Source organism: Nerophis lumbriciformis, linkage group LG09 (assembly GCF_033978685.3).
Source record: "Nerophis lumbriciformis linkage group LG09, RoL_Nlum_v2.1, whole genome shotgun sequence".
Lineage (NCBI taxonomy): Eukaryota > Metazoa > Chordata > Actinopteri > Syngnathiformes > Syngnathidae > Nerophis > Nerophis lumbriciformis.
The window spans coordinates 51,700,156-51,725,887 of record NC_084556.2 but is presented as its reverse complement, the minus strand read 5'-3'; the positions used below and the strand labels follow the sequence as shown (position 1 = coordinate 51,725,887).

General features: G+C 34.4%; 1 protein-coding gene across 1 annotated transcript; it reads right to left on the bottom strand.

The window, feature by feature from the left end:
* Window positions 1–753: 753 nt before the first annotated feature.
* Window positions 754–24,605, bottom strand: LOC133607196 (protein shisa-like-2A). Its single transcript, XM_061961666.1, has 3 exons — window positions 24,355–24,605; window positions 1,267–1,403; window positions 754–1,071 (listed from the first exon to the last, which is right to left on the bottom strand). The coding sequence occupies exons 1-3, from the start codon at window positions 24,534–24,536 to the stop codon at window positions 896–898; spliced, it is 495 nt and encodes a 164-aa protein (XP_061817650.1). The 5' UTR covers window positions 24,537–24,605; the 3' UTR covers window positions 754–895.
* Between the last annotated feature and the right edge of the window lie 1,127 nt (window positions 24,606–25,732).

Genomic DNA, 25,732 nt, shown 5'->3' with positions numbered 1-25,732 from the left:
GCAGAAGCGACGTGTACCACAATAATACATTAAACCATTATCTTACAACAAAGAAAAAGTAGTCCTTATTAGTTCGGCTCTGTAGGGGACGACGGATCACTCCGAATTCTCAAAAAGGTAAAAGGGACAAGTAAACCAAAGGTTAGTCCAAAAGACGAGTTAAAATGTAAAGACTGGAAAGCAGTAGAAAAAACTAATCCAGACTTACTGAAATTTCTCAATCTCAAAACATGAATTTACCGGACGCCTCAAAGTAGGTGATATATTAAAGCTGCGGGAATCAATAGTACAAAAATGCGGAAATAACAAAAACTGGCCAGAATGGGGTGGGAATACTTGGAGTGCTGGATGAGGATGGCTCAAAGAAAGGAAGAACAAAAAGAAAGGGCTAAGAGAGATGAAAAGCTTATGAAATAGGCCCAGTTAGGAGAAGAAATAGGCAAATTGTAGGGGAAGATAATGAGGAAGAAGTACAGACAGAAGCCACCCCACCTGATGCGGCTCCGGAGCCGCGGGTTGCCGACCCCTGGCTTGAACGGTTAAACCTTGGGCTACCGGCGAACATTCGGGGGCCTTTGGCACAATGGCGTTTTACCTTGAGTTTGAACTCTGAGTGAATGTTGATAAAGAAAGGCATCGGTAGTTCCACCCGCACAAAATTATCTTCAGCAATTCTGCCCTTTACAAAGACGACATCACTCACATCCCGTCTACAAAAGTAAACAGGCACTTCTGCACCGATACCAGCACAATATTGACAAACATCCATTTTTTTTTTATACATCCACTGTAAATATCCTGTGCTTGGTGCATGTCAATAATAAGATACAATCACTTACACTTACATCTCCTCAACCAGTCAGTCTTTTGTTTGAATTTACAGGCACTTTGGTGATTATGAGGGGCTCTCCACTCTGACACTTGTCGCGGTCGCTGTGAAGCATCTCTGGAACAGGCGCTCCGGATCCGCGGACTGGTTGTCACAATGAAGCTTTCTGCTCATGAAGTGTTGTCTGAAACCCTGTGGACCGGAGACGCACGATGCTCTCGACGCGCCGGCTCCCTCGCCTTCTGTGAACGCACACAGAAGAAGCATATCCGAGCTTAAAGGGGACTTTAGACATTCTCATTATTCTCTTCAGCGGTCGTTGCGAACGGAATCGTTCGCTGTACGTCGTTGGGTTGCTACAGGGGGAAAGAAGGGAGAAATGGATTGGGACAACATACGTGAGTCACATTGCGTACCCTGCCCGCGGGCCAACAAACCTGGTGGTCGCAAGAGGATGTTGTTGTCAAGACGACTGGGTTTGGTTACAATGACGAGGTAGCAAAGGACACACACGGTGACGAGGAAGGCAAGGAGGACCACGGCTGCAAAAGACAGGCCGACGAGAGCCCAGATACTGAGGAGAAGAAAAGATGAGATATGGTAATAAATACAGTATGTTAATACTTCCAAGCTGACTTTGATACAACCTTGGTCATACGTGAAATGTCCTTTCGAACTGACTTTGAAACAAGAATAATTATGTATATACAGGTAAAAGCCAGTAAATTAGAATATTTTGAAAAACTTGATTTATTTCAGTAATTGCATTCAAAAGGTGTAACTTGTACATTATATTTATTCATTGCACACAGACTGATGCATTCAAATGTTTATTTCATTTAATTTTGATGATTTGAAGTGGCAACAAATGAAAATCCAAAATTCCGTGTGTCACAAAATTAGAATATTACTTAAGGCTAATACAAAAAAGGGATTTTTAGAAATGTTGGCCAACTGAAAAGTATGAAAATGAAAAATATGAGCATGTACAATACACAATACTTGGTTGGAGCTCCTTTTGCCTCAATTACTGCGTTAATGCGGCGTGGCATGGAGTCGATGAGTTTCTGGCACTGCTCAGGTGTTATGAGAGCCCAGGTTGCTCTGATAGTGGCCTTCAACTCTTCTGCGTTTTTGGGTCTGGCATTCTGCATCTTCCTTTTCACAATACCCCACAGATTTTCTATGGGGCTAAGGTCAGGGGAGTTGGCGGGCCAATTTAGAACAGAAATAACATGGTCCGTAAACCAGGCACGGGTAGATTTTGCGCTGTGTGCAGGCGCCAAGTCCTGTTGGAACTTGAAATCTCCATCTCCATAGAGCAGGTCAGCAGCAGGAAGCATGAAGTGCTCTAAAACTTGCTGGTAGACGGCTGCGTTGACCCTGGATCTCAGGAAACAGAGTGGACCGACACCAGCAGATGACATGGCACCCCAAACCATCACTGATGGTGGAAACTTTACACTAGACTTCAGGCAACGTGGATCCTGTGCCTCTCCTGTCTTCCTCCAGACTCTGGGACCTCGATTTCCAAAGGAAATGCAAAATTTGCATGGTTGGGTGATGGTTTGGGGTGCCATGTCATCTGCTGGTGTCGGTCCACTCTGTTTCCTGAGATCCAGGGTCAACGCAGCCGTCTACCAGCAAGTTTTAGAGCACTTCATGCTTCCTGCTGCTGACCTGCTCTATGGAGATGGAGATTTCAAGTTCCAACAGGACTTGGCGCCTGCACACAGCGCAAAATCTACCCGTGCCTGGTTTACGGACCATGGTATTTCTGTTCTAAATTGGCCCGCCAACTCCCCTGACCTTAGCCCCATAGAAAATCTGTGGGGTATTGTGAAAAGGAAGATGCAGAATGCCAGACCCAAAAACGCAGAAGAGTTGAAGGCCACTATCAGAGCAACCTGGGCTCTCATAACACCTGAGCAGTGCCAGAAACTCATCGACTCCATGCCACGCCGCATTAACGCAGTAATTGAGGCAAAAGGAGCTCCAACCAAGTATTGAGTATTGTACATGCTCATATTTTTCATTTTCATACTTTTCAGTTGGCCAACATTTCTAAAAATCCCTTTTTTGTATTAGCCTTAAGTAATATTCTAATTTTGTGACACACGGAATTTTGGATTTTCATTTGTTGCCACTTCAAATCATCAAAATTAAATGAAATAAACATTTGAATGCATCAGTCTGTGTGCAATGAATAAATATAATGTACAAGTTACACCTTTTGAATGCAATTACTGAAATAAATCAAGTTTTTCAAAATATTCTAATTTACTGGCTTTTACCTGTATTATCATCATAACTTTATGCTTAAGGGCTGTTGCTATAAAGCATTGTCAATTATGCTGAAGTGGTATTTTTGTATTTGTGCAGAGCTAGCAATCCAGACTCGGCCTGCTGACTGCCAAGGCCGAACATCGGGTACCGGGACGCAGACAAAGCAGAGACTGGGCGATAGCACCAAGTGTCAACATATTTGCATTTTTGTATAATCATATATTGTGTCTAACTGGAGTTGTCGAGATTACCCCCTCTCCCTCAGCGACAGTGATGTAATAGGGCCATTCCTAATAAATAGAGGAGGCACGCGGGCTTGATTTTTAGAACATATTTCGGATCTGTAACTAGTATACAGCCACACGTGTCTCCTGATGAGCTAAATTTAACTCTGTCTTAGGACGATTCCTTGCTTTTTGTCTGATAATTAGATGTCATCAGTTGTTTGAACCTGACATCTTCTTGGTCCTTCAATCCGGATTTCCAACACAAAACTGCAGCAAGGAACCTAAAGAGAAATTTTGGGCTGGTACTAACTACTCTACACACTTACTAGGGCTGTGGGTCTTTGGGCACCGCACCATTCCATTCCATTCTTGGGGGTAACGATTCGATTCAGAATCGAGTCGCAATTCAAATCTCGATTTAAAATCAATACTTTTTTAATACAGTTCTATGACGAACTACATTCCTCCCTAAAATAGGTATGATCAAGATCTACATTATTTAAAAGAAAACTGGTTTTGTTTGATAAAATGCTACCCAAACATGTAATAAAGTCAACAGGAGAAGTACCCAACACTTCTCTTTTGTAAAGTAAATGTGTACAGCAGATATAGATCATCTATATCAACAATTGGATTTGCCTGAGTGGCTGGACAGGACAGATAAAAAAATTTAAAAAAAAAATACAAATAAAAATCGATGTATTTTAAAAAAATAACCGTATCAAATTAAAAACGACATTAATTCGAAACTATATTTTTTTTAATTTTTTTTTTTTAATTTTTAACACACCTAAAAGTTACTGTACATGCTGAAGTCTTCCAACACTAAAGTAGGAAGGGGACTCATCCATTTTAAATGTTGAATAATCCTAAAATGTGTTTTGTGGCAATTCCAAATTCGACCACCGCATCAGTTGCTATGTAGAGTGGCACTTTCCATAATTTTCAGCAGACTGCATTGCAAAACTAACACACCCCCATCCCCCTCTTCCTGTCAGACGACATCCACCCAGGAATGGGGGCCATATGAATCCCATCCCTACTTTAATCATTTTTTAATTATTTTTTTTTTTACAATTTCGCCTTTGGATGGATTGGAAATTCTAACTTTTATTTAAAATACTAGTTATGAACTATATAGTTTGGCATATGAAAAATAATCAATTGATTTGCCTTTGAAAACAAGAATTAAGCAGATATTAAAGTTCAATTTGGAACAACTTGGAAGTACACGAGTGAAGGGATCGATACGGGCCCCATTCCTTAGTGGATCTGCCGCTATTCATTCTGCCATGCAGCCTGCTGAAAACAAGGGCCTTGAGTTGGACTCCTGTGTGTCTCCTCATGAGCTAAATTTAACTCTGTCTCAGCATGATTCCTTGCTTTTTGTCTGATTATTAGATGTCATCAGTGTTTGAACCTGACATCTTCTTGGTCCTTCAATCCGGATTTCCAACACGTCTGATGATTCCAGCCGGGTGAGTAAAATCAGAAGACAATGGCACCCACCTCTCCCATTGAGGAGCTGATTTTTCTTCACCCGGGCTGGGATCTGACGACTGACGGGGAACCGAGGACAAGAGGAAGGAACGCAGATTTCAGTGAGTACGTTTTGAATTACAAAGGAAAAATAGCGTGTGACTGAGTGTTACGACGCATAAAAAAGGCGTGTAACTAAGGGTTGCGATGCATAGAAAAAGCGTGTGACTAAGGGTTACGACGCAGAGACAAACCCTGTGAATCCTAGGCTCTAACAGGTAAAAAGGCCTAAGAATCAGAAGGACGGCTGAGTCCGCAAAGAACGAAACTTCCGTAAAATTCAACATTGAAAATAAGCCAAATTAAGGACCGAAAATTCTAAAACAGAAGAGGCCACAGAAGGACGCCAGAATCGGAAGGACGGCGGAGTCCGCAAAGAATTAAACTTCCGTAAAATTCAACATTGAAAATAAGCCAAATTTAGGACCGAAAATTCTAAAACAGAAGAGGCCGCAGAAGGACGCCAGAATCGGAAGGACGGCGGAGTCCGCAAAGAACGAAACTTCCGTAAAATTCAACATTGAAAATAAGCCGAATTAAGGACCGAAAATTCTAAAACAGAAGAGGCCACAGAAGGACGCCAGAATCGGAAGGACGGCGGAGTCCGCAAAGAATTAAACTTCCGTAAAATTCAACATTGAAAATAAGCCAAATTTAGGACCGAAAATTCTAAAACAGAAGAGGCCGCAGAAGGACGCCAGAATCGGAAGGACGGCGGAGTCCGCAAAGAACGAAACTTCCGTAAAATTCAACATTGAAAATAAGCCGAATTAAGGACCGAAAATTCTAAAACAGAAGAGGCCACAGAAGGACGCCAGAATCGGAAGGACGGCGGGGTCCGCAAAGAATTAAACTTCCGTAAAATTCAACATTGAAAATAAGCCAAATTTAGGACCGGAAATTCAGAGGCCACAGAAGGACGCCGGAGTCCGCGAAAACTGAAACTTCCGTAAAACGAGTGTAAAATGTGTGAACGTGAGAGTAATAGTGGGTTATTGTGGATGCATTAGGCAAGACACCTCCACTGGGGGAAAAACCTCCAGCAGAAGCGACGTGTACCACAATAATAAATTAAACCACTATCTTACAACAAAGAAAAAGTGGTCCTTATAAGTTCGGCTCTGTAGGGGACGACGGATCACTCCGAATTCTCAAAAAGGTAAAAGGGACAAGTAAACCAAAGGTTAGTCCAAAAGACGAGTTAAAATGTAAAGACTGGAAAGCAGCAGAAAAAACAAATCCAGACTTACTGAAATTTCTCAATCTCAAAACATGAATTTACCGGACGCCTCAAAGTAGGTGATATATTAAAGCTGCGGGAATCAATAGTACAAAAATGCGGAAATAACAAAAACTGGCCAGAATGGGGTGGGAATACTTGGAGTGCTGGATGAGGATGGCTCAAAGAAAGGAAGAACAAAAAGAAAGGCCTAAGAGAGATGAAAAGCTTATGAGATAGGCCCAGTTAGGAGAAGAAATAGGCAAATTGTAGGGGAAGATAGTGAGGAAGAAGTACAGACAGAAGCCACCACACCCAGCGCTACAAAAATAACAAAACATAGATCAGCGTTAAACAAATTAAAAAATCCACCGCCATACAATGAAAGTGTATCGGAACAACCAACAGTAAGATCAAAAAGGGTCCCAAAAAAACAAAGACCTGAAATGTTTTTTGTTTTACAATCTGTAACAACCAAAATAGAAGATAACAACGACAACAACAGCAGTTACACCCTGCTGAACTGTGTAACTAGAACACAGCCACATGTGTCTCCTCATGAGCTAAATTGAACTCTGTCTCTGCATGATTCCTTGCTTCTTGTTTGATTATTAGATGTCATCAGTGTTTGAACCTGACATCTTCTTGGTCCTTCGAGCCGGATTTCCAACACGTCTGATGATTCCAGCCGGGTGAGTAAAATCAGAAGACCATGGCACCCACATCTCCCATTGAGGAGCTGCTTTTTCTTCACCCGGGCTGGGATCTGACGACTGACGGGGAACCGAGGACAAGAGGAAGGAACGCAGATTGTCTGATTATTAGATGTCATCAGTGTTTGAACCTGGCAGTTGCAAAATAGTACTTGTAAATTGAGACAACGTTGGTGTCCAATGAAATGACCAAGTTTCAATGTTAAATCAACGTCAACGTCACGACCTGACATTAAATAAACATCGAGCTGTATTTGTGTCGTAGAATATTGGTTGGAAAAGGACCAAATTTTAATGGTCAAATCAACGTCAGGACCTGACATTGATTAAACGTCGTCAAAAAGCACGTTGTTTCAACGTTGTATTTGTGTTGTAGAATATTGGTTGAAAAAAGACCTAAACTCAATGGTCAAATCAACGTCACAACCCGACATTGATTAAACATCGTCAAAAAGCACGTTGTTTCAATGTTATATTTGTGCCGTAGAAAAATGGTTGGGAAATGATCCAAATTTCAATGTCAAATCAACATCAAAACCTGACATTGAATAAACGTTGTCAAAAAGCATGTTGTTTCAACGTTGTAATTGTGTTGTAGAATATTGGTTGGGAAATGACCAAGATTGAATGGTTGAATAAACGTCAGAACCGGACATTGATTAAACGTTGTCAAAAAGTATGTTGTTTCAACGTTGTATTTATGTTGTAGAATATTAGTTGGAAAATGACCAGATTTCAATAATAAAACCAACTTCTGAACCAGACATTGAATAAACGTTGTCAAAAAGCATGTTGTTTCAACGTTGTATTTGTGTCGTAGAATATTGGTTGGAAAAGGACCAAATTTTAATGGTCAAATCAACGTCTGGACCTGACATTGATTAAACGTTGTCAAAAAGCACGTTGTTTGAACGTTATATTTGTGCCGTAGAAAAATGGTTTGGAAATGACCAAATTTCAATGTCAAATCAACTTCTGAACCAGACATTGAATAAACGTTGTCAAAAAGCATGTTGTTTCAACGTTGTATTTGTGTTGTAGAATATTAGTTGAGAAATGACCACATTTCAATGATCAAATCAAAGTCAGAACCCAACATTGAATAAATGTTGTCAAAAAGCATGTTGTTTCAACGTTATATTTGTGTTGTAGAATATTGGTTGGAAAATGACCAAATTTCAATAGTAAAATTAATGTCACAACCTGACATTGAAAAGTTGTCAAAAAGCATGTTGTTTCAACGTTGTATTTGTGTTGTAGAATATTAGTTGGGAAATTAGCAAATTTTAATGATCAAATCAACGTCACAACCTGACATTGAATAAACGTTGTCAAAAAGTACTTTGATTTAACGTTGTATTTATGTTGTAGAGTATTGGTTGGGAAATGACCAAATTTCAATGCTCAAATCGTTGTCAGAACCCAACATTGATTAAATGTCTAAAAGCATGTTGTTTCAACGTTGTATTTGTGTTGTAGAATATTAGTTGAGAAATGACCAAATTTCAATGGTCAAATCAAAGTCAGAAGCCAACATTGAATAAACGTTGTCAAAAAGCATGTTGTTTCAATGTTGTATTTGTGTTGTAGAATATTGGTTGGAAAATGACCAAATTTCAATAGTAAAATCAACGTCACAACCCAACATTGATTAAATGTCTAATAGCATGTTGTTTCAACGTTGTATTTGTGTTGTAGAATATTGGTTGGAAAATGACCAAATTTCAATAGTAAAATCAACGTCACAACCCAACATTGATTAAATGTCTAATAGCATGTTGTTTCAACGTTGTGTTTGTGTTGTGGAATATTGGTTGGAAAATTACCAAATTTCAATGGTCAAATCAACTTCTGAAAAAAGCATGTTGTTTCAATGTTGTATTTAAGTTGTAGAATCTTGGTTGGGAAATGACCAAATTTCAATGATAAAATCATTGTCAGAACCCAACATTGATTAAACGTTGTCAAAAAGCATGTTGTTTCAACGTTGTATTTGTGTTGTAGAATATTAGTTGGGAAATTAGCAAATTTTAATGATCAAATCAACGTAACAATCTGACATTAAATAAACGTTGTCAAAAAGCATGTTGTTTCAACGTTGTATTTGTGTTGTAGAATATTGGTTGGAAAATGACCGAATGTTAATGATCAAATCAACGTCACAACCTGACATTGATTAAACGTTGTGAAAAAGTACTTTGATTTAACGTTGTATTATGTTAAGTTATAGAATATGGGTTGGGAAATGACCAAATTTCAATGCTCAAATCGTTGTCAGAACCCAACATTGATTAAATGTCAAAAAGCATGTTGTTTCAACGTTGTATTTGTGTTGTAGAATATTAGTTGAGAAATGACCAAATTTCAATGATCAAATCAAAGTCAGAACCCAACATTGAATAAATGTTGTCAAAAAGCATGTTGCTTCAATGTTGTATTTGTGTTGTAGAATATTGGTTGGAAAATGACCAAATGTCAATGGTCAAATCAACTTTTGAACCGGACGTTGAATAAACGTCAAAAAGCATGTTGTTTCAACGTTGTATTTGTGTTGTAGAATATTGGTTGGAAAATGACCAGATTTCAAAGCTCAAATCGTTGTCAGAACCCAACATTGATTAAACGTCAAAAAGCATGTTGTTTCAACGTTGTATTTGTGTTGTAGAATATTGGTTGGGAAATGACCAAATTTCAAAGCTCAAATCGTTGTCAGAACCCAACATTGATTAAACGTCAAAAAGCATGTTGTTTCAACGTTGTATTTGTGTTGTAGAATATTGGTTGGGAAATTAACAAATTTTAATGATCAAATCAACGTCACAACCTGACATTAAATAAACGTTGTCAAAAAGTACTTTGATTTAACCTAGTATTTATGTTGTAGAATATGGGTTGGTAAATGACCAAATTTCAATCAAAAATAAGTGTCAGAACCCAACAGTGATTAAACGTTGTCAAAAAGTACTTTGTTGGTTTAACGTTGTATTTATGTTGTAGAATATTGGTTGGGAAATGACCAAATTTCAATGCTCAAATTGTTGTCAGAACCCAACATTGATTAAATGTCAAAAAGCATGTTGTTTCAACGTTGTATTTGTGTTGTAGAATATTGGTTGAGAAATGACCAAATTTCAATGATCAAATCAAAGTCAGAACCCAACATTGACTAAACGTTGTCAAAAAGCATGTTGCTTCAATGTTGTATTTGTGTTGTAGAATATTAGTTGGGAAATTACCAAATTTCAATGGTCAAATCAATGTCACAACCTCACATTGAAAAGTTGTCAAAAAGCATGTTGTTTCAATGTTGTATTTGTGTTGTAGAATATTAGTTGGGAAATTACCAAATTTCAATGGTCAAATCAACTTCTGAACAGGACATTGAATAAACGTTGTCAAAAAGCATGTTGTTTCAATGTTGTATTTGTGTTGTAGAATATTGGTTGGGAAATTACCAAAATTCAATGGTCAAATTGATGTCAGAACCCAACATTGATTAAACGTTGTCAAAAAGCATGTTGTTTCAACGTTGTATTTGTGTTGTAGAATATTAGTTGGGAAATTAGCAAATTTTAATGATCAAATCAACGTAACAATCTGACATTAAATAAACGTTGTCAAAAAGCATGTTGTTTCAACGTTGTATTTGTGTTGTAGAATATTGGTTGGGAAATGACCAAATTTTAATGATCAAATCAACGTCACAACCTGACATTGAATAAACGTTGTGAAAAAGTACTTTGATTTAACGTTGTATTATGTTAAGTTATAGAATATTGGTTGGGAAATGACCAAATTTCAATGCTCAAATCGTTGTCAGAACCCAACATTGATTAAATGTCAAAAAGCATGTTGTTTCAACGTTGTATTTGTGTTGTAGAATATTAGTTGAGAAATGACCAAATTTCAATGATCTAATCAAAGTCAGAACCCAACATTGAATAAATGTTGTCAAAAAGTATGTTGTTTCAACGTTGTATTTGTGTTGTAGAATATTGGTTGGAAAATGACCAAATTTCAATAATAAAATCAACTTCTGAATCTGACATTGAATAAACGTTGTCAAAAAGTACTTTGATTTAACGTTGTATTTATGTTGTAGAATATGGGTTGGGAAATGACCAAATTTCAATGCTCAAATCGTTGTCAGAACCCAACATTGATTAAATGTCAAAAAGCATGTTGTTTCAACGTTGTATTTGTGTTGTAGAATATTGGTTGGGAAATGACCAAATTTCATTCCTCAAATCGTTGTCAGAACCCAACATTGATTAAATGTCAAAAAGCATGTTGTTTCAACGTTGTATTTGTGTTGTAGAATATTAGTTGAGAAATGACCAAATTTCAATGATCAAATCAAAGTCAGAACCCAACATTGAATAAATGTTGTCAAAAAGCACGTTGTTTCAACGTTGTATTTGTGTTGTAGAATATTGGTTGGAAAATGACCAAATTTCAATAGTAAAATCAATGTCACAACCTGACATTGAAAAGTTGTCTAAAAGCATGTTGTTTCAACGTATTTGTGTTGTAGAATATTAGTTGGGAAATGACCAAATTTCAATGGTCAAATCAACTTCTGAACCGCACATTGAATAAACATTGTCAAAAAGCATGTTGTTTCAACGTTGTATTTGTGTTATAGAATTCTAGTTGGGAAATTAGCAAATTTTAATGATCAAATCAACGTAACAATCTGACATTAAATAAACGTTGTCAAAAAGCATGTTGTTTCAACGTTGTATTTGTGTTGTAGAATATTGGTTGGAAAATGACCGAATGTTAATGATCAAATCAACGTCACAACCTGACATTGATTAAACGTTGTGAAAAAGTACTTTGATTTAACCTTGTATTATGTTAAGTTATAGAATATGGGTTGGGAAATGACCAAATTTCAATGCTCAAATCGTTGTCAGAACCCAACTTTGATTAAATGTCTAAAAGCATGTTGTTTCAACGTTGTATTTGTGTTGTAGAATATTAGTTGAGAAATTACCAAATTTCAATAATCAAATCAAAGTCTGAACCCAACATTGAATAAACGTTGTCAAAAAGCATGTTGCTTCAATGTTGTATTTGTGTTGTAGAATATTGGTTGGAAAATGACCAAATGTCAATGGTCAAATCAACTTTTGAACCGGACGTTGAATAAACGTCAAAAAGCATGTTGTTTCAACGTTGTATTTGTGTTGTAGAATATTGGTTGGAAAATGACCAGATTTCAATAATAAAACCAACTTCTGAACCAGACATTGAATAAACGTTGTCAAAAAGTACTTTGATTTAACCTTGTATTTATGTTGTAGAATATTGGTTGGGAAATGACCAAATTACAATGCTCAAATCGTTGTCAGAACCCAACATTGATAAAACGTCAAAAAGCATGTTGTTTCAACGTTGTATTTGTGTTGTAGAATATTGGTTGGAAAATGACCAAATTTCAATAATAAAATTAACTTCTGAACCTGACATTGAATAAACGTTGTCAAAAAGTACTTTGATTTAACGTTGTATTAATGTTGTAGAATATTGGTTGGGAAATGACCAAATTTCAATGATCAAATCATTGTCAGAAACCAACATTGATTAAATGTTGTAAAAAAAACATGTTGTTTCAACGTTGTATTTGTGTTGTAGAATATTAGTTGAGAAATGACCACATTTCAATGATCAAATCAAAGTCAGAACCCAACATTGAATAAATGTTGTCAAAAAGCATGTTGTTTCAATGTTGTATTTGTGTTGTAGAATATTGGTTGGAAAATGACCAAATTTAAATAGTAAAATCAATGTCACAACCTGACATTGAAAAGTTGTCAAAAAGCATGTTGTTTCAACGTTGTATTTGTGTTGCAGAATATTAGTTGGGAAATTACCAAATTTCAATGGTCAAATCAACTTCTGAACCGGACATTGAATAAACGTCGTCAAAAAGCATGTTGTTTCAACGTTGTATTTGTGTTGTAGAATATTGGTTGGAAAATGACCGAATGTTAATGATCAAATCAACGTCACAACCTGACATTGATTAAACGTTGTGAAAAAGTACTTTGATTTAACGTTGTATTATGTTAAGTTATAGAATATGGGTTGGGAAATGACCAAATTTCAATGCTCAAATCATTGTCAGAACCCAACAATGATAAAACGTCAAAAAGCATGTTGTTTCAAAGTTGTATTTGTGTTGTAGAATATTGGTTGAGAAATGACCAAATTTCAATGATCAAATCAAAGTCAGAAGCCAACATTGAATAAACGTTGTCAAAAAGCATGTTGTTTCAACGTTGTATTTGTGTTGTAGAATATTGGTTGGAAAATGACCAAATGTCAATGGTCAAATCAACTTTTGAACCGGACGTTGAATAAACGTCAAAAAGCATGTTGTTTCAACGTTGTATTTGTGTTGTAGAATATTGGTTGGAAAATGACCAGATGTTAATGATCAAATCAACGTCACAACCTGACATTGAATAAACGTTGTCAAAAAGTACTTTGATTTAACGTTGTATTTATGTTGTAGAATATTGGTTGGGAAATGACCAAATTTCAATGCTCAAATCGTTGTCAGAACCCAACATTGATAAAACGTCAAAAAGCATGTTGTTTCAACGTTGTATTTGTGTTGTAGAATATTGGTTGGAAAATGACCAAATTTCAATAATAAAATTAACTTCTGAATCTGACATTGAATAAACGTTGTCAAAAAGTACTTTGATTTAACGTTGTATTTATGTTGTAGAATATTGGTTGGGAAATGACCAAATTTCAATGATCAAATCATTGTCAGAAACCAACATTGATTAAATGTTGTAAAAAAAACATGTTGTTTCAACGTTGTATTTGTGTTGTAGAATATTAGTTGAGAAATGACCACATTTCAATGATCAAATCAAAGTCAGAACCCAACATTGAATAAATGTTGTCAAAAAGCATGTTGTTTCAATGTTGTATTTGTGTTGTAGAATATTAGTTGGGAAATTACCAAATTTCAATGGTCAAATCAACTTCTGAACCGGACATTGAATAAACGTCAAAAAGCATGTTGTTTCAATGTTGTATTTAAGTTGTAGAATCTTGGTTGGGAAATGACCAAATTTCAATGATAAAATCATTGTCAGAACCCAACATTGATTAAACATTGTCAAAAAGCTTGTTGTTTCAACGTTGTATTTGTGTTGTAGAATATTAGTTGGGAAATTAGCAAATTTTAATGATCAAATCAACGGTTGGGAAATGACCAAATTTCAATTATAAAACAATTGTCAGAACCCAACAGTGATTAAACGTTGTCAAAAAGCATGTTGTTTCAACGTTGTATTCGTGTTGTAGAATATTGGTTGGAAAATGACCAAATGTTAATGATCAAATCAACGTCACAACCTGACATTGAATAAACGTTGTCAAAAAGTACTTTGATTTAACCTTGTATTTATGTTGTAGAATATTGGTTGGGAAATGACAAAATTTTAATGCTCAAATCATTGTCAGAACCCAACATTGATAAAACGTCAAAAAGCACGTTGTTTCAAAGTTGTATTTGTGTTGTAGAATATTGGTTGGAAAATGACCAAATTTCAATAATAAAATTAACTTCTGAATCTGACATTGAATAAACGTTGTCAAAAAGTACTTTGATTTAACGTTGTATTTATGTTGTTGAATATTGGTTGGGAAATGACCAAATTTCAATGATCAAATCATTGTCAGAAACCAACATTGATTAAATGTTGTAAAAAAAACATGTTGTTTCAACGTTGTATTTGTGTTGTAGAATATTAGTTGAGAAATGACCACATTTCAATGATCAAATCAAAGTCAGAACCCAACATTGAATAAATGTTGTCAAAAAGCATGTTGTTTCAATGTTGTATTTGTGTTGTAGAATATTGGTTGGAAAATGACCAAATTTAAATAGTAAAATCAATGTCACAACCTGACATTGAAAAGTTGTCAAAAAGCATGTTGTTTCAACGTTGTATTTGTGTTGCAGAATATTAGTTGGGAAATTAACAAATTTCAATGGTCAAATCAACTTCTGAACCGGACATTGAATAAACGTCGTCAAAAAGCATGTTGTTTCAACGTTGTATTTATGTTGTAGAATATTGGTTGGGAAATGACCAAAATTCAATGGTCAAACTGATGTCAGAACCCAACATTGATTAAACGTTGTCAAAAAGCATGTTGTTTCAACGTTGTATTTGTGTTGTAGAATATTGGTTGGAAAATGACCGAATGTTAATGGTCAAATCAACGTCACAACCTGACATTGATTAAACGTTGTGAAAAAGTACTTTGATTTAACGTTGTATTATGTTAAGTTATAGAATATGGGTTGGGAAATGACCAAATTTCAATGATCAAATCATTGTCAGAAACCAACATTGATTAAATGTTGTAAAAAAAACATGTTGTTTCAACGTTGTATTTGTGTTGTAGAATATTAGTTGAGAAATGACCACATTTCAATGATCAAATCAAAGTCAGAACCCAACATTGAATAAATGTTGTCAAAAAGCATGTTGTTTCAATGTTGTATTTGTGTTGTAGAATATTGGTTGGAAAATGACCAAATTTAAATAGTAAAATCAATGTCACAACCTGACATTGAAAAGTTGTCAAAAAGCATGTTGTTTCAACGTTGTATTTGTGTTGCAGAATATTAGTTGGGAAATTACCAAATTTCAATGATAAAATCATTGTCAGAACCCAACATTGATTAAATGTTGTCAAAAAGCATGTTGTTTCAACGTTGTATTTGTGTTGCAGAATATTAGTTGAGAAATGACCAAATTTCAATGATCAAATCAAAGTCAGAACCCAACATTGAATAAATGTTGTCAAAAAGCATGTTGTTTCAATGTTGTATTTGTGTTGTAGAATATTGGTTGGGAAATGACCAAATTTCAATGGTCAAATCAACTTCTGAACCGGACATTGAATAAACGTCAAAAAGCATGTTGTTTCAACGTTGTATTTGTGTTGTAGAATATTGGTTGGGAAATGACCAAATTTCAATGGTTAAATCAACGTCAGAACCCAACATTGACTAAACGTTGTTAAAAAGCATGTTGTTTCAACGTTGTATTTGTGTTGTAGAATATTGGTTGGGAAATGACAAAATTTTAATGCTCAAATCATTGTCAGAACCCAACATTGATTAAACGTCAAAAAGCATGTTGTTTCAAAGTTGTATTTGTGTTGTAGAATATTAGTTGAGAAATGACCACATTTCAATGGTCAAATCAAAGTCAGAACCCAACATTGAATAAATGTTGTCAAAAAGCATGTTGTTTCAATGTTGTATTTGTGTTGTAGAATATTGGTTGGAAAATGACCAAATTAAAATAGTAAAATCAATGTCACAACCTGACATTGAAAAGTTGTCAAAAAGCATGTTGTTTCAACGTTGTATTTGTGTTGCAGAATATTAGTTGGGAAATTACCAAATTTCAATGGTCAAATCAACTTCTGAACCGGACATTGAATAAACGTCGTCAAAAAGCATGTTGTTTCAACGTTGTATTTATGTTGTAGAATATTGGTTGGGAAATGACCAAAATTCAATGGTCAAACTGATGTCAGAACCCAACATTGATTAAACGTTGTCAAAAAGCATGTTGTTTCAACGTTGTATTTGTGTTGTAGAATATTGGTTGGAAAATGACCGAATGTTAATGGTCAAATCAACGTCACAACCTGACATTGATTAAACGTTGTGAAAAAGTACTTTGATTTAACGTTGTATTATGTTAAGTTATAGAATATGGGTTGGGAAATGACCAAATTTCAATGCTCAAATCATTGTCAGAACCCAACAATGATAAAACGTCAAAAAGCATGTTGTTTCAAAGTTGTATTTGTGTTGTAGAATATTGGTTGAGAAATGACCAAATTTCAATGATCAAATCAAAGTCAGAAGCCAACATTGAATAAACGTTGTCAAAAAGCATGTTGTTTCAATGTTGTATTTGTGTTGTAGAATATTGGTTGGAAAATGACCAAATGTCAATGGTCAAATCAACTTTTGAACCGGACGTTGAATAAACGTCAAAAAGCATGTTGTTTCAACGTTGTATTTGTGTTGTAGAATATTGGTTGGAAAATGACCAGATGTTAATGATCAAATCAACGTCACAACCTGACATTGAATAAACGTTGTCAAAAAGTACTTTGATTTAACCTTGTATTTATGTTGTAGAATATTGGTTGGGAAATGACCAAATTACAATGCTCAAATCGTTGTCAGAACCCAACATTGATAAAACGTCAAAAAGCATGTTGTTTCAACGTTGTATTTGTGTTGTAGAATATTGGTTGGAAAATGACCAAATTTCAATAATAAAATTAACTTCTGAATCTGACATTGAATAAACGTTGTCAAAAAGTACTTAGATTTAACGTTGTATTTATGTTGTAGAATATTGGTTGGGAAATGACCAAATTTCAATGATCAAATCATTGTCAGAAACCAACATTGATTAAATGTTGTAAAAAAAACATGTTGTTTCAACGTTGTATTTGTGTTGTAGAATATTAGTTGAGAAATGACCAAGATTCAAAGATCAAATCAAAGTCAGAACCAGACATTGAATAAATGTTGTCAAAAAGCATGTTGTTTCAACGTTGTATTTGTGTTGTAGAATATTGGTTGGGAAATTACCAAATTTCAATGGTCAAATCAACTTCTGAACCGCACATTGAATAAACGTTGTCAAAAAGCATGTTGTTTCAATGTTGTATTTGTGTTGTAGAATATTGGTTGGGAAATGACCAAAATTCAATGGTCAAACTGATGTCAGAACCCAACATTGATTAAACGTTGTCAAAAAGCATGTTGTTTCAACGTTGTATTTGTGTTGTAGAATATTGTTTGGAAAATGACCAAATGTTAATGAGCAAATCAACGTCACAACCTGACATTGAATAAACGTTGTCAAAAAGTACTTTGATTTAACCTTGTATTTATGTTGTAGAATATTGGTTGGGAAATGACCAAATTACAATGCTCAAATCGTTGTCAGAACCCAACATTGATAAAACGTCAAAAAGCATGTTGTTTCAACGTTGTATTTGTGTTGTAGAATATTGGTTGGAAAATGACCAAATTTCAATAATAAAATTAACTTCTGAATCTGACATTGAATAAACGTTGTCAAAAAGTACTTAGATTTAACGTTGTATTTATGTTGTAGAATATTGGTTGGGAAATGACCAAATTTCAATGATCAAATCATTGTCAGAAACCAACATTGATTAAATGTTGTAAAAAAAACATGTTGTTTCAACGTTGTATTTGTGTTGTAGAATATTAGTTGAGAAATGACCACATTTCAATGATCAAATCAAAGTCAGAACCCAACATTGAATAAATGTTGTCAAAAAGCATGTTGTTTCAATGTTGTATTTGTGTTGTAGAATATTGGTTGGAAAATGACCAAATTTAAATAGTAAAATCAATGTCACAAGCTGACATTGAAAAGTTGTCAAAAAGCATGTTGTTTCAACGTTGTATTTGTGTTGCAGAATATTAGTTGGAAAATTACCAAATTTCAATGGTCAAATCAACTTCTGAACCGGACATTGAATAAACGTCGTCAAAAAGCATGTTGTTTCAACGTTGTATTTATGTTGTAGAATATTGGTTGGAAAATGACCAGATTTCAATGGTCAAACTGATGTCAGAACCCAACATTGATTAAACGTTGTCAAAAAGCATGTTGTTTCAACGTTGTATTTGTGTTGTAGAATATTGGTTGGAAAATGACCGAATGTTAATGATCAAATCAACGTCACAACCTGACATTGATTAAACGTTGTGAAAAAGTACTTTGATTTAACGTTGTATTATGTTAAGTTATAGAATATGGGTTGGGAAATGACCAAATTTCAATGCTCAAATCATTGTCAGAACCCAACAATGATAAAACGTCAAAAAGCATGTTGTTTCAAAGTTGTATTTGTGTTGTAGAATATTGGTTGAGAAATGACCAAATTTCAATGATCAAATCAAAGTCAGAAGCCAACATTGAATAAACGTTGTCAAAAAGCATGTTGTTTCAATGTTGTATTTGTGTTGTAGAATATTGGTTGGAAAATGACCAAATGTCAATGGTCAAATCAACTTTTGAACCGGACGTTGAATAAACGTCAAAAAGCATGTTGTTTCAACGTTGTATTTGTGTTGTAGAATATTGGTTGGAAAATGACCAGATTTCAATAATAAAACCAACTTCTGAACCAGACATTGAATAAACGTTGTCAAAAAGTACTTTGATTTAACCTTGTATTTATGTTGTAGAATATTGGTTGGGAAATGACCAAATTACAATGCTCAAATCGTTGTCAGAACCCAACATTGATAAAACGTCAAAAAGCATGTTGTTTCAACGTTGTATTTGTGTTGTAGAATATTGGTTGGAAAATGACCAAATTTCAATAATAAAATTAACTTCTGAACCTGACATTGAATAAACGTTGTCAAAAAGTACTTTGATTTAACGTTGTATTTATGTTGTAGAATATTGGTTGGGAAATGACCAAATTTCAATGATCAAATCATTGTCAGAAACCAACATTGATTAAATGTTGTAAAAAAAACATGTTGTTTCAACGTTGTATTTGTGTTGTAGAATATTAGTTGAGAAATGACCAAGATTCAATGATCAAATCAAAGTCAGAACCCAACATTGAATAAATGTTGTCAAAAAGCATGTTGTTTCAATGTTGTATTTGTGTTGTAGAATATTGGTTGGGAAATTACCAAATTTCAATGGTCAAATCAACTTCTGAACCGCACATTGAATAAACGTTGTCAAAAAGCATGTTGTTTCAATGTTGTATTTGTGTTGTAGAATATTGGTTGGGAAATGACCAAAATTCAATGGTCAAACTGATGTCAGAACCCAACATTGATTAAACGTTGTCAAAAAGCATGTTGTTTCAACGTTGTATTTGTGTTGTAGAATATTGGTTGGAAAATGACCAAATTTCAATAATAAAATCAACTTCTGAACCAGACATTGAATAAACGTTGTCAACAAGTATGTTGTTTCAATGTTGTATTTGTGTTGTAGAATATTAGTTGGTAAATTAGCACATTTTAATGACCAAATCAACGTCACAACCTGACATTGAATAAACGTCAAGAAGTACTTTGATTTAACCTTGTATTTATGTTGTGGAATATTGGTTGGGAAATGACCAAATTTCAATTATAAAATAATTGTCAGAACCCAACATTGATTAAACATTGTCAGAAAAACATGTTGTTTCAACATAGTATCTGTGTTGTAGAATATTGGTTGGGAATTTCAATGGTCAAAACTGATCTCGGTTTATTTGGGAGGGGTTAAGAGTTCTTAGAACCAATTAAGATTCTAGGTTGAGCTACGACTGCACTAGCTATGTTAAATCTGCTATTTACTACTCACCGACACCTGCGCTCTGGACAGGCTAACCTCCTCCGACCTCTGAGGACAAAGCTACGAACAACCAGTCTGTGGAACGCCCCTGACCACCTGAGGGCACCACAGACTGTGACTGCTTTTAAAAAAGGCTTAAAAACTCTTCTTTTTTTTAAAAAAACTTATTTTTTTGGGATATATGCATACTGGTTTTAGCTATTTGGCTGTTATAGTTTTTTATTTTTTATTTTTTATTTTTTATTACCTTAATATTTTTATTAATTTTTTTAACACACTGTAGCACTTTGAGGTTGTTTACTCAATGCAAAGTGCTTTTTTACAAATAAAATCTATTGTTATTATTATTTTGCACAAAATCATGAACAAGCTCCGCCGCTCCCAGTCTGTGGAACGCCCCTGACCACCTGAGGGCACCACAGACTGTGGATGCTTTTAAAAAAGGCTTAAAAACCCTTCTTTAAAAAAAAAAAATTTTTTTTTTTTTGATGTATGCATACTAGTTTTACCTATTTGGCTGTTTTAGTTTTTTTTTTTTAGTTTTTTTTTTTTTATTATCTTAATATTTTTATTAATTTTTTTAACACACTGTAGCACTTTGAGGTTGTTTACTCAATGTAAAGTGCTTTTTACAAATAAAATCTATTGTTATTATTATTTTGCACAAAATCATGAACAAGCTCTGCCGCTACCAGTCTGTGGAACGCCCCTGACCACCTGAGGGCACCACAGACTGTGGATGCTTTTAAAAAAAAAGGCTTAAAAACCCTTCTTTAAAAAAAAAAAAAAAAAAAAAATGTTTTTGATGTATGCATACTAGTTTTAGCTATTTGGCTGTTCTAGTTTTTTTTTTTAGTTTTTTTTTTTAAATTATCTTAATATTTTTATTAATTTTTTAACACACTGTAGCACTTTGAGGTTGTTTACTCAATGTAAAGTGCTTTTTTACAAATAAAATCTATTGTTATTATTATTTTGCACAAAATCATGAACAAGCTCCGCCGCTCCCAGTCTGTGGAACGCCCCTGACCACCTGAGGGTACCACAGACTGTGGATGCTTTTAAAAAAGGCTAAAAAAAACAACCTTCTTTTTAAAAAAAAACTTCTTTTTTTTGGATGTATGCATACTAGTTTTAGCTATTTGGCTGTTCTAGTTTTTTTTTTTTTTTTTTTTTTTTAATTATCTTAATATTTTTATTAATTTTTTAACACACTGTAGCACTTTGAGGTTGTTTACTCATTGTAAAGTGCTTTTTACAAATAAAATCTATTGTTATTATTATTTTGCACAAAATCATGAACAAGCTCTGCCGCTCCCAGTCTGTGGAACGCCCCTGACCACCTGAGGGCACCACAGACTGTGGATGCTTTTAAAAAAGGCTTAAAAATCCTTCTTTTAAAATTTTTTTTTTTTTTTTTTTGATGTATGCATAGTAGTTTTAGCTATTTGGCTGTTCTAGTTTTTTTTTTTTTTAGTTTTTTTTATTTTTTATTATCTTTTTATTTGTATTAATTTTTTTAATACACTGTAGCACTTTGAGGTTGTTTACTCAATGTAAAGTGCTTTTTACAAATAAAATCTATTGTTATTATTATTTTGCACAAAATCATGAACAAGCTCCACCGCTCCCAGTCTGTGGAACGCCCCTGACCACCTGAGGGCACCACAGACTGTGGACGCTTTTAAAAAAGGCTTGAAAACCCTTCTTTAAAAAAAAAAAATAATAATTTTTTTTGATGTATGCATACTAGTTTTAGCTTTTAGTTTTTTTTTTTAGTATCTTTTTATTTTTATTCATTTTTTTAACACACCGTAGCACTTTGAGGTTGTTTACTCAATGTAAAGTGCTTTTTACAAATAAAATCTATTGTTATTATTATTTTGCACAAAATCATGAACAAGCTCCGCCGCTCCCAGTCTGTGGAACGCCCCTGACCACCTGAGGGCACCACAGACTGTGGATGCTTTTAAAAAAGGCTTAAAAACCCTTCTTTTAAAAAAAATTTTTTTTTTTTGATGTATGCATACTAGTTTTAGCTTTTAGTTTTTTTTGTTTTTTTAATTATCTTTTTATTTTTATTCATTTTTTTAACACACTGTAGCACTTTGAGGTTGTTTACTCAATGTAAAGTGCTTTTTACAAATAAAATCTATTGTTATTATTATTTTGCACAAAATCATGAACAAGCTCCGCCGCTCCCAGTCTGTGGAACGCCCCTGACCACCTGAGGGGTACCACAGACTGTGGATGCTTTTAAAAAAAGGCTTAAAAACCCTTCTTTAAAAAAAAAAAAAAAAAATGTTTTTGATGTATGCATACTAGTTTTAGCTATTTGGCTGTTTTAGTTTTTTTTTTTAAGTTTTTTTTAATTATCTTTTTATTTTTATTAATTTTTTTAATACACTGTAGCACTTTAAAGTTGCTTACTCAATGTAAAGTGCTTTTTACAAATAAAATCTATTGCTATTATTATTTTGCACAAAATCATGAACAAGCTCCGCCGCTCCCAGTCTGTGGAACGCCCCTGACCACCTGAGGGCACCGCAGACTGTGACTGCTTTTAAAAAAGGCTTAAAAACTCTTCTTTTTTTAAAAAAAAACCTTCTTTTTTTTTTTTTGATATATGCATACTAGTTTTAGCTATTTGGCTGTTTTATTTTTTTTTTATTTTTTTTTTAGTTTTTTTTAATTATCTTTATATTTTTATTAATTTTTTTAACACACTGTAGCACTTTGAGGTTGTTTACTCAATGTAAAGTGCTTTTTACAAATAAAATCTATTGTTATTATTATTTTGCACAAAATCATGAACAAGCTCCGCCGCTCCCAGTCTGTGGAACGCCCCTGACCACCTGAGGGCACCACAGACTGTGGATGCTTTTAAAAAAGGCTAAAAAAAAACCTTCTTTTTTAAAAAAAACTTCTTCTTTTTTTTATATATGCATACTAGTTTTAGCTATTTGGCTGTTCTAGTTTTTTGTTTTAGTTTTTTTTTTTATTATCTTTTTATTTTTATTCATTTTTTTAATACACTGTAGCACTTTGAGGTTGTTTACTCAATGTAAAGTGCTTTTTTACAAATAAAATCTATTGTTATTATTATTTTGCACAAAATCATGAACAAGCTCCGCCGCTCCCAGTCTGTGGAACGCCCCTGACCACCTGAGGGCACCACAGACTGTGGATGCTTTTAAAAAAGGCTAAAAAAACCCCTTCTTTTTGAAAAAAAACTTCTTTTTTTTTTATATATGCATACTAGTTTTAGCTATTTGGCTGTTCTAGTTTTTTGTTTTAGTTTTTTTTTTATTATCTTTTTATTTTTATTAATTTTTTTAACACACTGTAGCACTTTGAGGTTGTTTACTCAATGTAAAGTGCTTTTTACAAATAAAATCTATTGCTATTATTATTTTGCACAAAATCATGAACAAGCTCCGCCGCTCCCAGTCTGTGGAACGCCCCTGACCACCTGAGGGCACCACAGACTGTGGATGCTTTTAAAAAAGGCTTAAAAACCCTTCTTTTAGAATTTTTTTTTTTTTTTTTATGTATGCATACTAGTTTTAGCTTTTAGTTTTTTTTTTTTTTTTTAATTATCTTTTTATTTTTATTCATTTTTTTAATACACTGTAGCACTTTGAGGTTGCTTACTCAATGTAAAGTGCTTTTTTACAAATAAAATCTATTACTATTATTATTTTGCACAAAATCATGAACAATTTATCCATCCGTCCATAAAACATACTTCAAAATAAATTCACGTTTGATGTCAAAAAGTGCGGAGATTGGTTCATTTCAATTGAAAACAAATGTATGCTGAGTTATTTGCAGAAAACTTAAGCATATGGGCTTGGACTGATAAGTGACTAACTATTAATAATATATACCGCAATGATAATAAATGATCATTTATATTATAGAATATTGCATATTATATATTATTTCATCAGTCAAATTTATGGCAACGTATGAAAACCTTCAAAAAAAAAAAAAAAAAAGTGTTTTGCTCATTTGCTCATCATATTCTGGACATTTTGCAAATCCCCTAACATTTCAAAGAATCCGACTCACACACACACACACACACACACACAAAAAGTTTCCAACTCACCTCAGCCACCACATGTACGCGTAGTCGTCGGGGTAGAAGCTGTCGGGGTCATCGCAGCAATACTTCAGGTCATTAAATCCGCAGCAGAACCCGGCGGAGGCGTCACTTCCGGCTTTGGGGCAGAAGAAGGCGTCCACCAACACGCCGTCGGTGTTGAGGTAGCTGCTGCACTCGGCACTCATGCTGCCCGAAGGGGAAGAAGGATGCCAAGGAAACCAAGGAGGACTTGTTGGCCGGATTGCTAGATGGTGTGAGAGTGCGCGTCTGTATGTGTGTGTGTGTGTGTGTGTTAGTGTGTGTGTGTGGTCATGATGAGTGGTGGAGGAATGATAGAGCCCCTCTCTCTCTCTCCCCCCGTCACATGTTATGTTTATAACACCGTGTCCCTCCCATCAATGTTAGCACCAACACTAAGTACACCACACTATACTCACACATGGTTTTTTTTACGCACGGACTCCATTATGTCTTTATGTAACACGCCTCCTAATTATTTTTATTAATTCCCCCCATCACCCCTGTCATTCTCAAGCCTTATGTAAGACAAGAAAAGGTTTTTTTTTTTTTTTTTTTTTTTTTTTTTTATGCATTCTAAATCGTAAATAGATGTTAGCAAAAGTCAGCCAACAATGGAATCAACGGGAGCTCCTCCATTCTGCTCACAAAGCCCTCTGAATGACATGCAATAAACAACCCAAAAGCGGTGAAGTTAGCACGTTGTCTAAATGGTAAATAAGAACAGAATGCAATGATTTGCAAATCCTTTTCAACTTATATTCAATTGAATAGACTGCAAAGACAAGATATTTCATGTTGGAACTGCGAAACTTCTTTCTTTTTTTTTTTTTTTGCAAATAATCATTAACTTAGAATTTAATGGCAGCAACACATTGCAAAAAAAGTTGTCACAGGGGCATTTTTACCACTGTGTTACATGGCCTTTCCTTTTAACAACACTCAGTAAACATTTGGGAACTGAGGAGACCAATTTTTGAAGCTTTTCAGGTTGAATTCTTTCCTATTCTTGCTTGATGTACAGCCATACTTGCCAACCTTGAGACCTCCGATTTCGGGAGGTGGGGGGTGGGGGCGTGGTCGGGTGTGGGGCAGGGCGTGGTTGAGGGCGTGGTTAAGAGGGGAGGAGTATATTGACAGCTAGAATTCACCAAGTCAAGTATTTCATACATATATATATATATGTATATATATGTATATATGTATATATATATATATATATATATATATATATATATATATATGTATATATATATATATATATATATATATATATATATATATATATATATATATTGTTGCGTTTTGGACCAGTTGTTCCTCCCAGGGAATTCAAGTCACAATTCGCTCCCAAGTTCTTTCC

What these genes read in the sequence shown, in the direction of transcription:
- LOC133607196 (XM_061961666.1), bottom strand. Translation starts at nt 24,536, where the DNA reads ATGAGTGCCGAGTGCAGCAGCTACCTCAACACCGACGGCGTGTTGGTG. An exon ending in GCGTACATGTGGTGGCTGAG is followed by an intron (nt 1,404 to 24,354) that starts GTGAGTTGGAAA and finishes TCTTCTCCTCAG; the next exon opens with TATCTGGGCTCTCGTCGGCC. An exon ending in CATCCTCTTGCGACCACCAG is followed by an intron (nt 1,072 to 1,266) that starts GTTTGTTGGCCC and finishes GTGCGTTCACAG; the next exon opens with AAGGCGAGGGAGCCGGCGCG.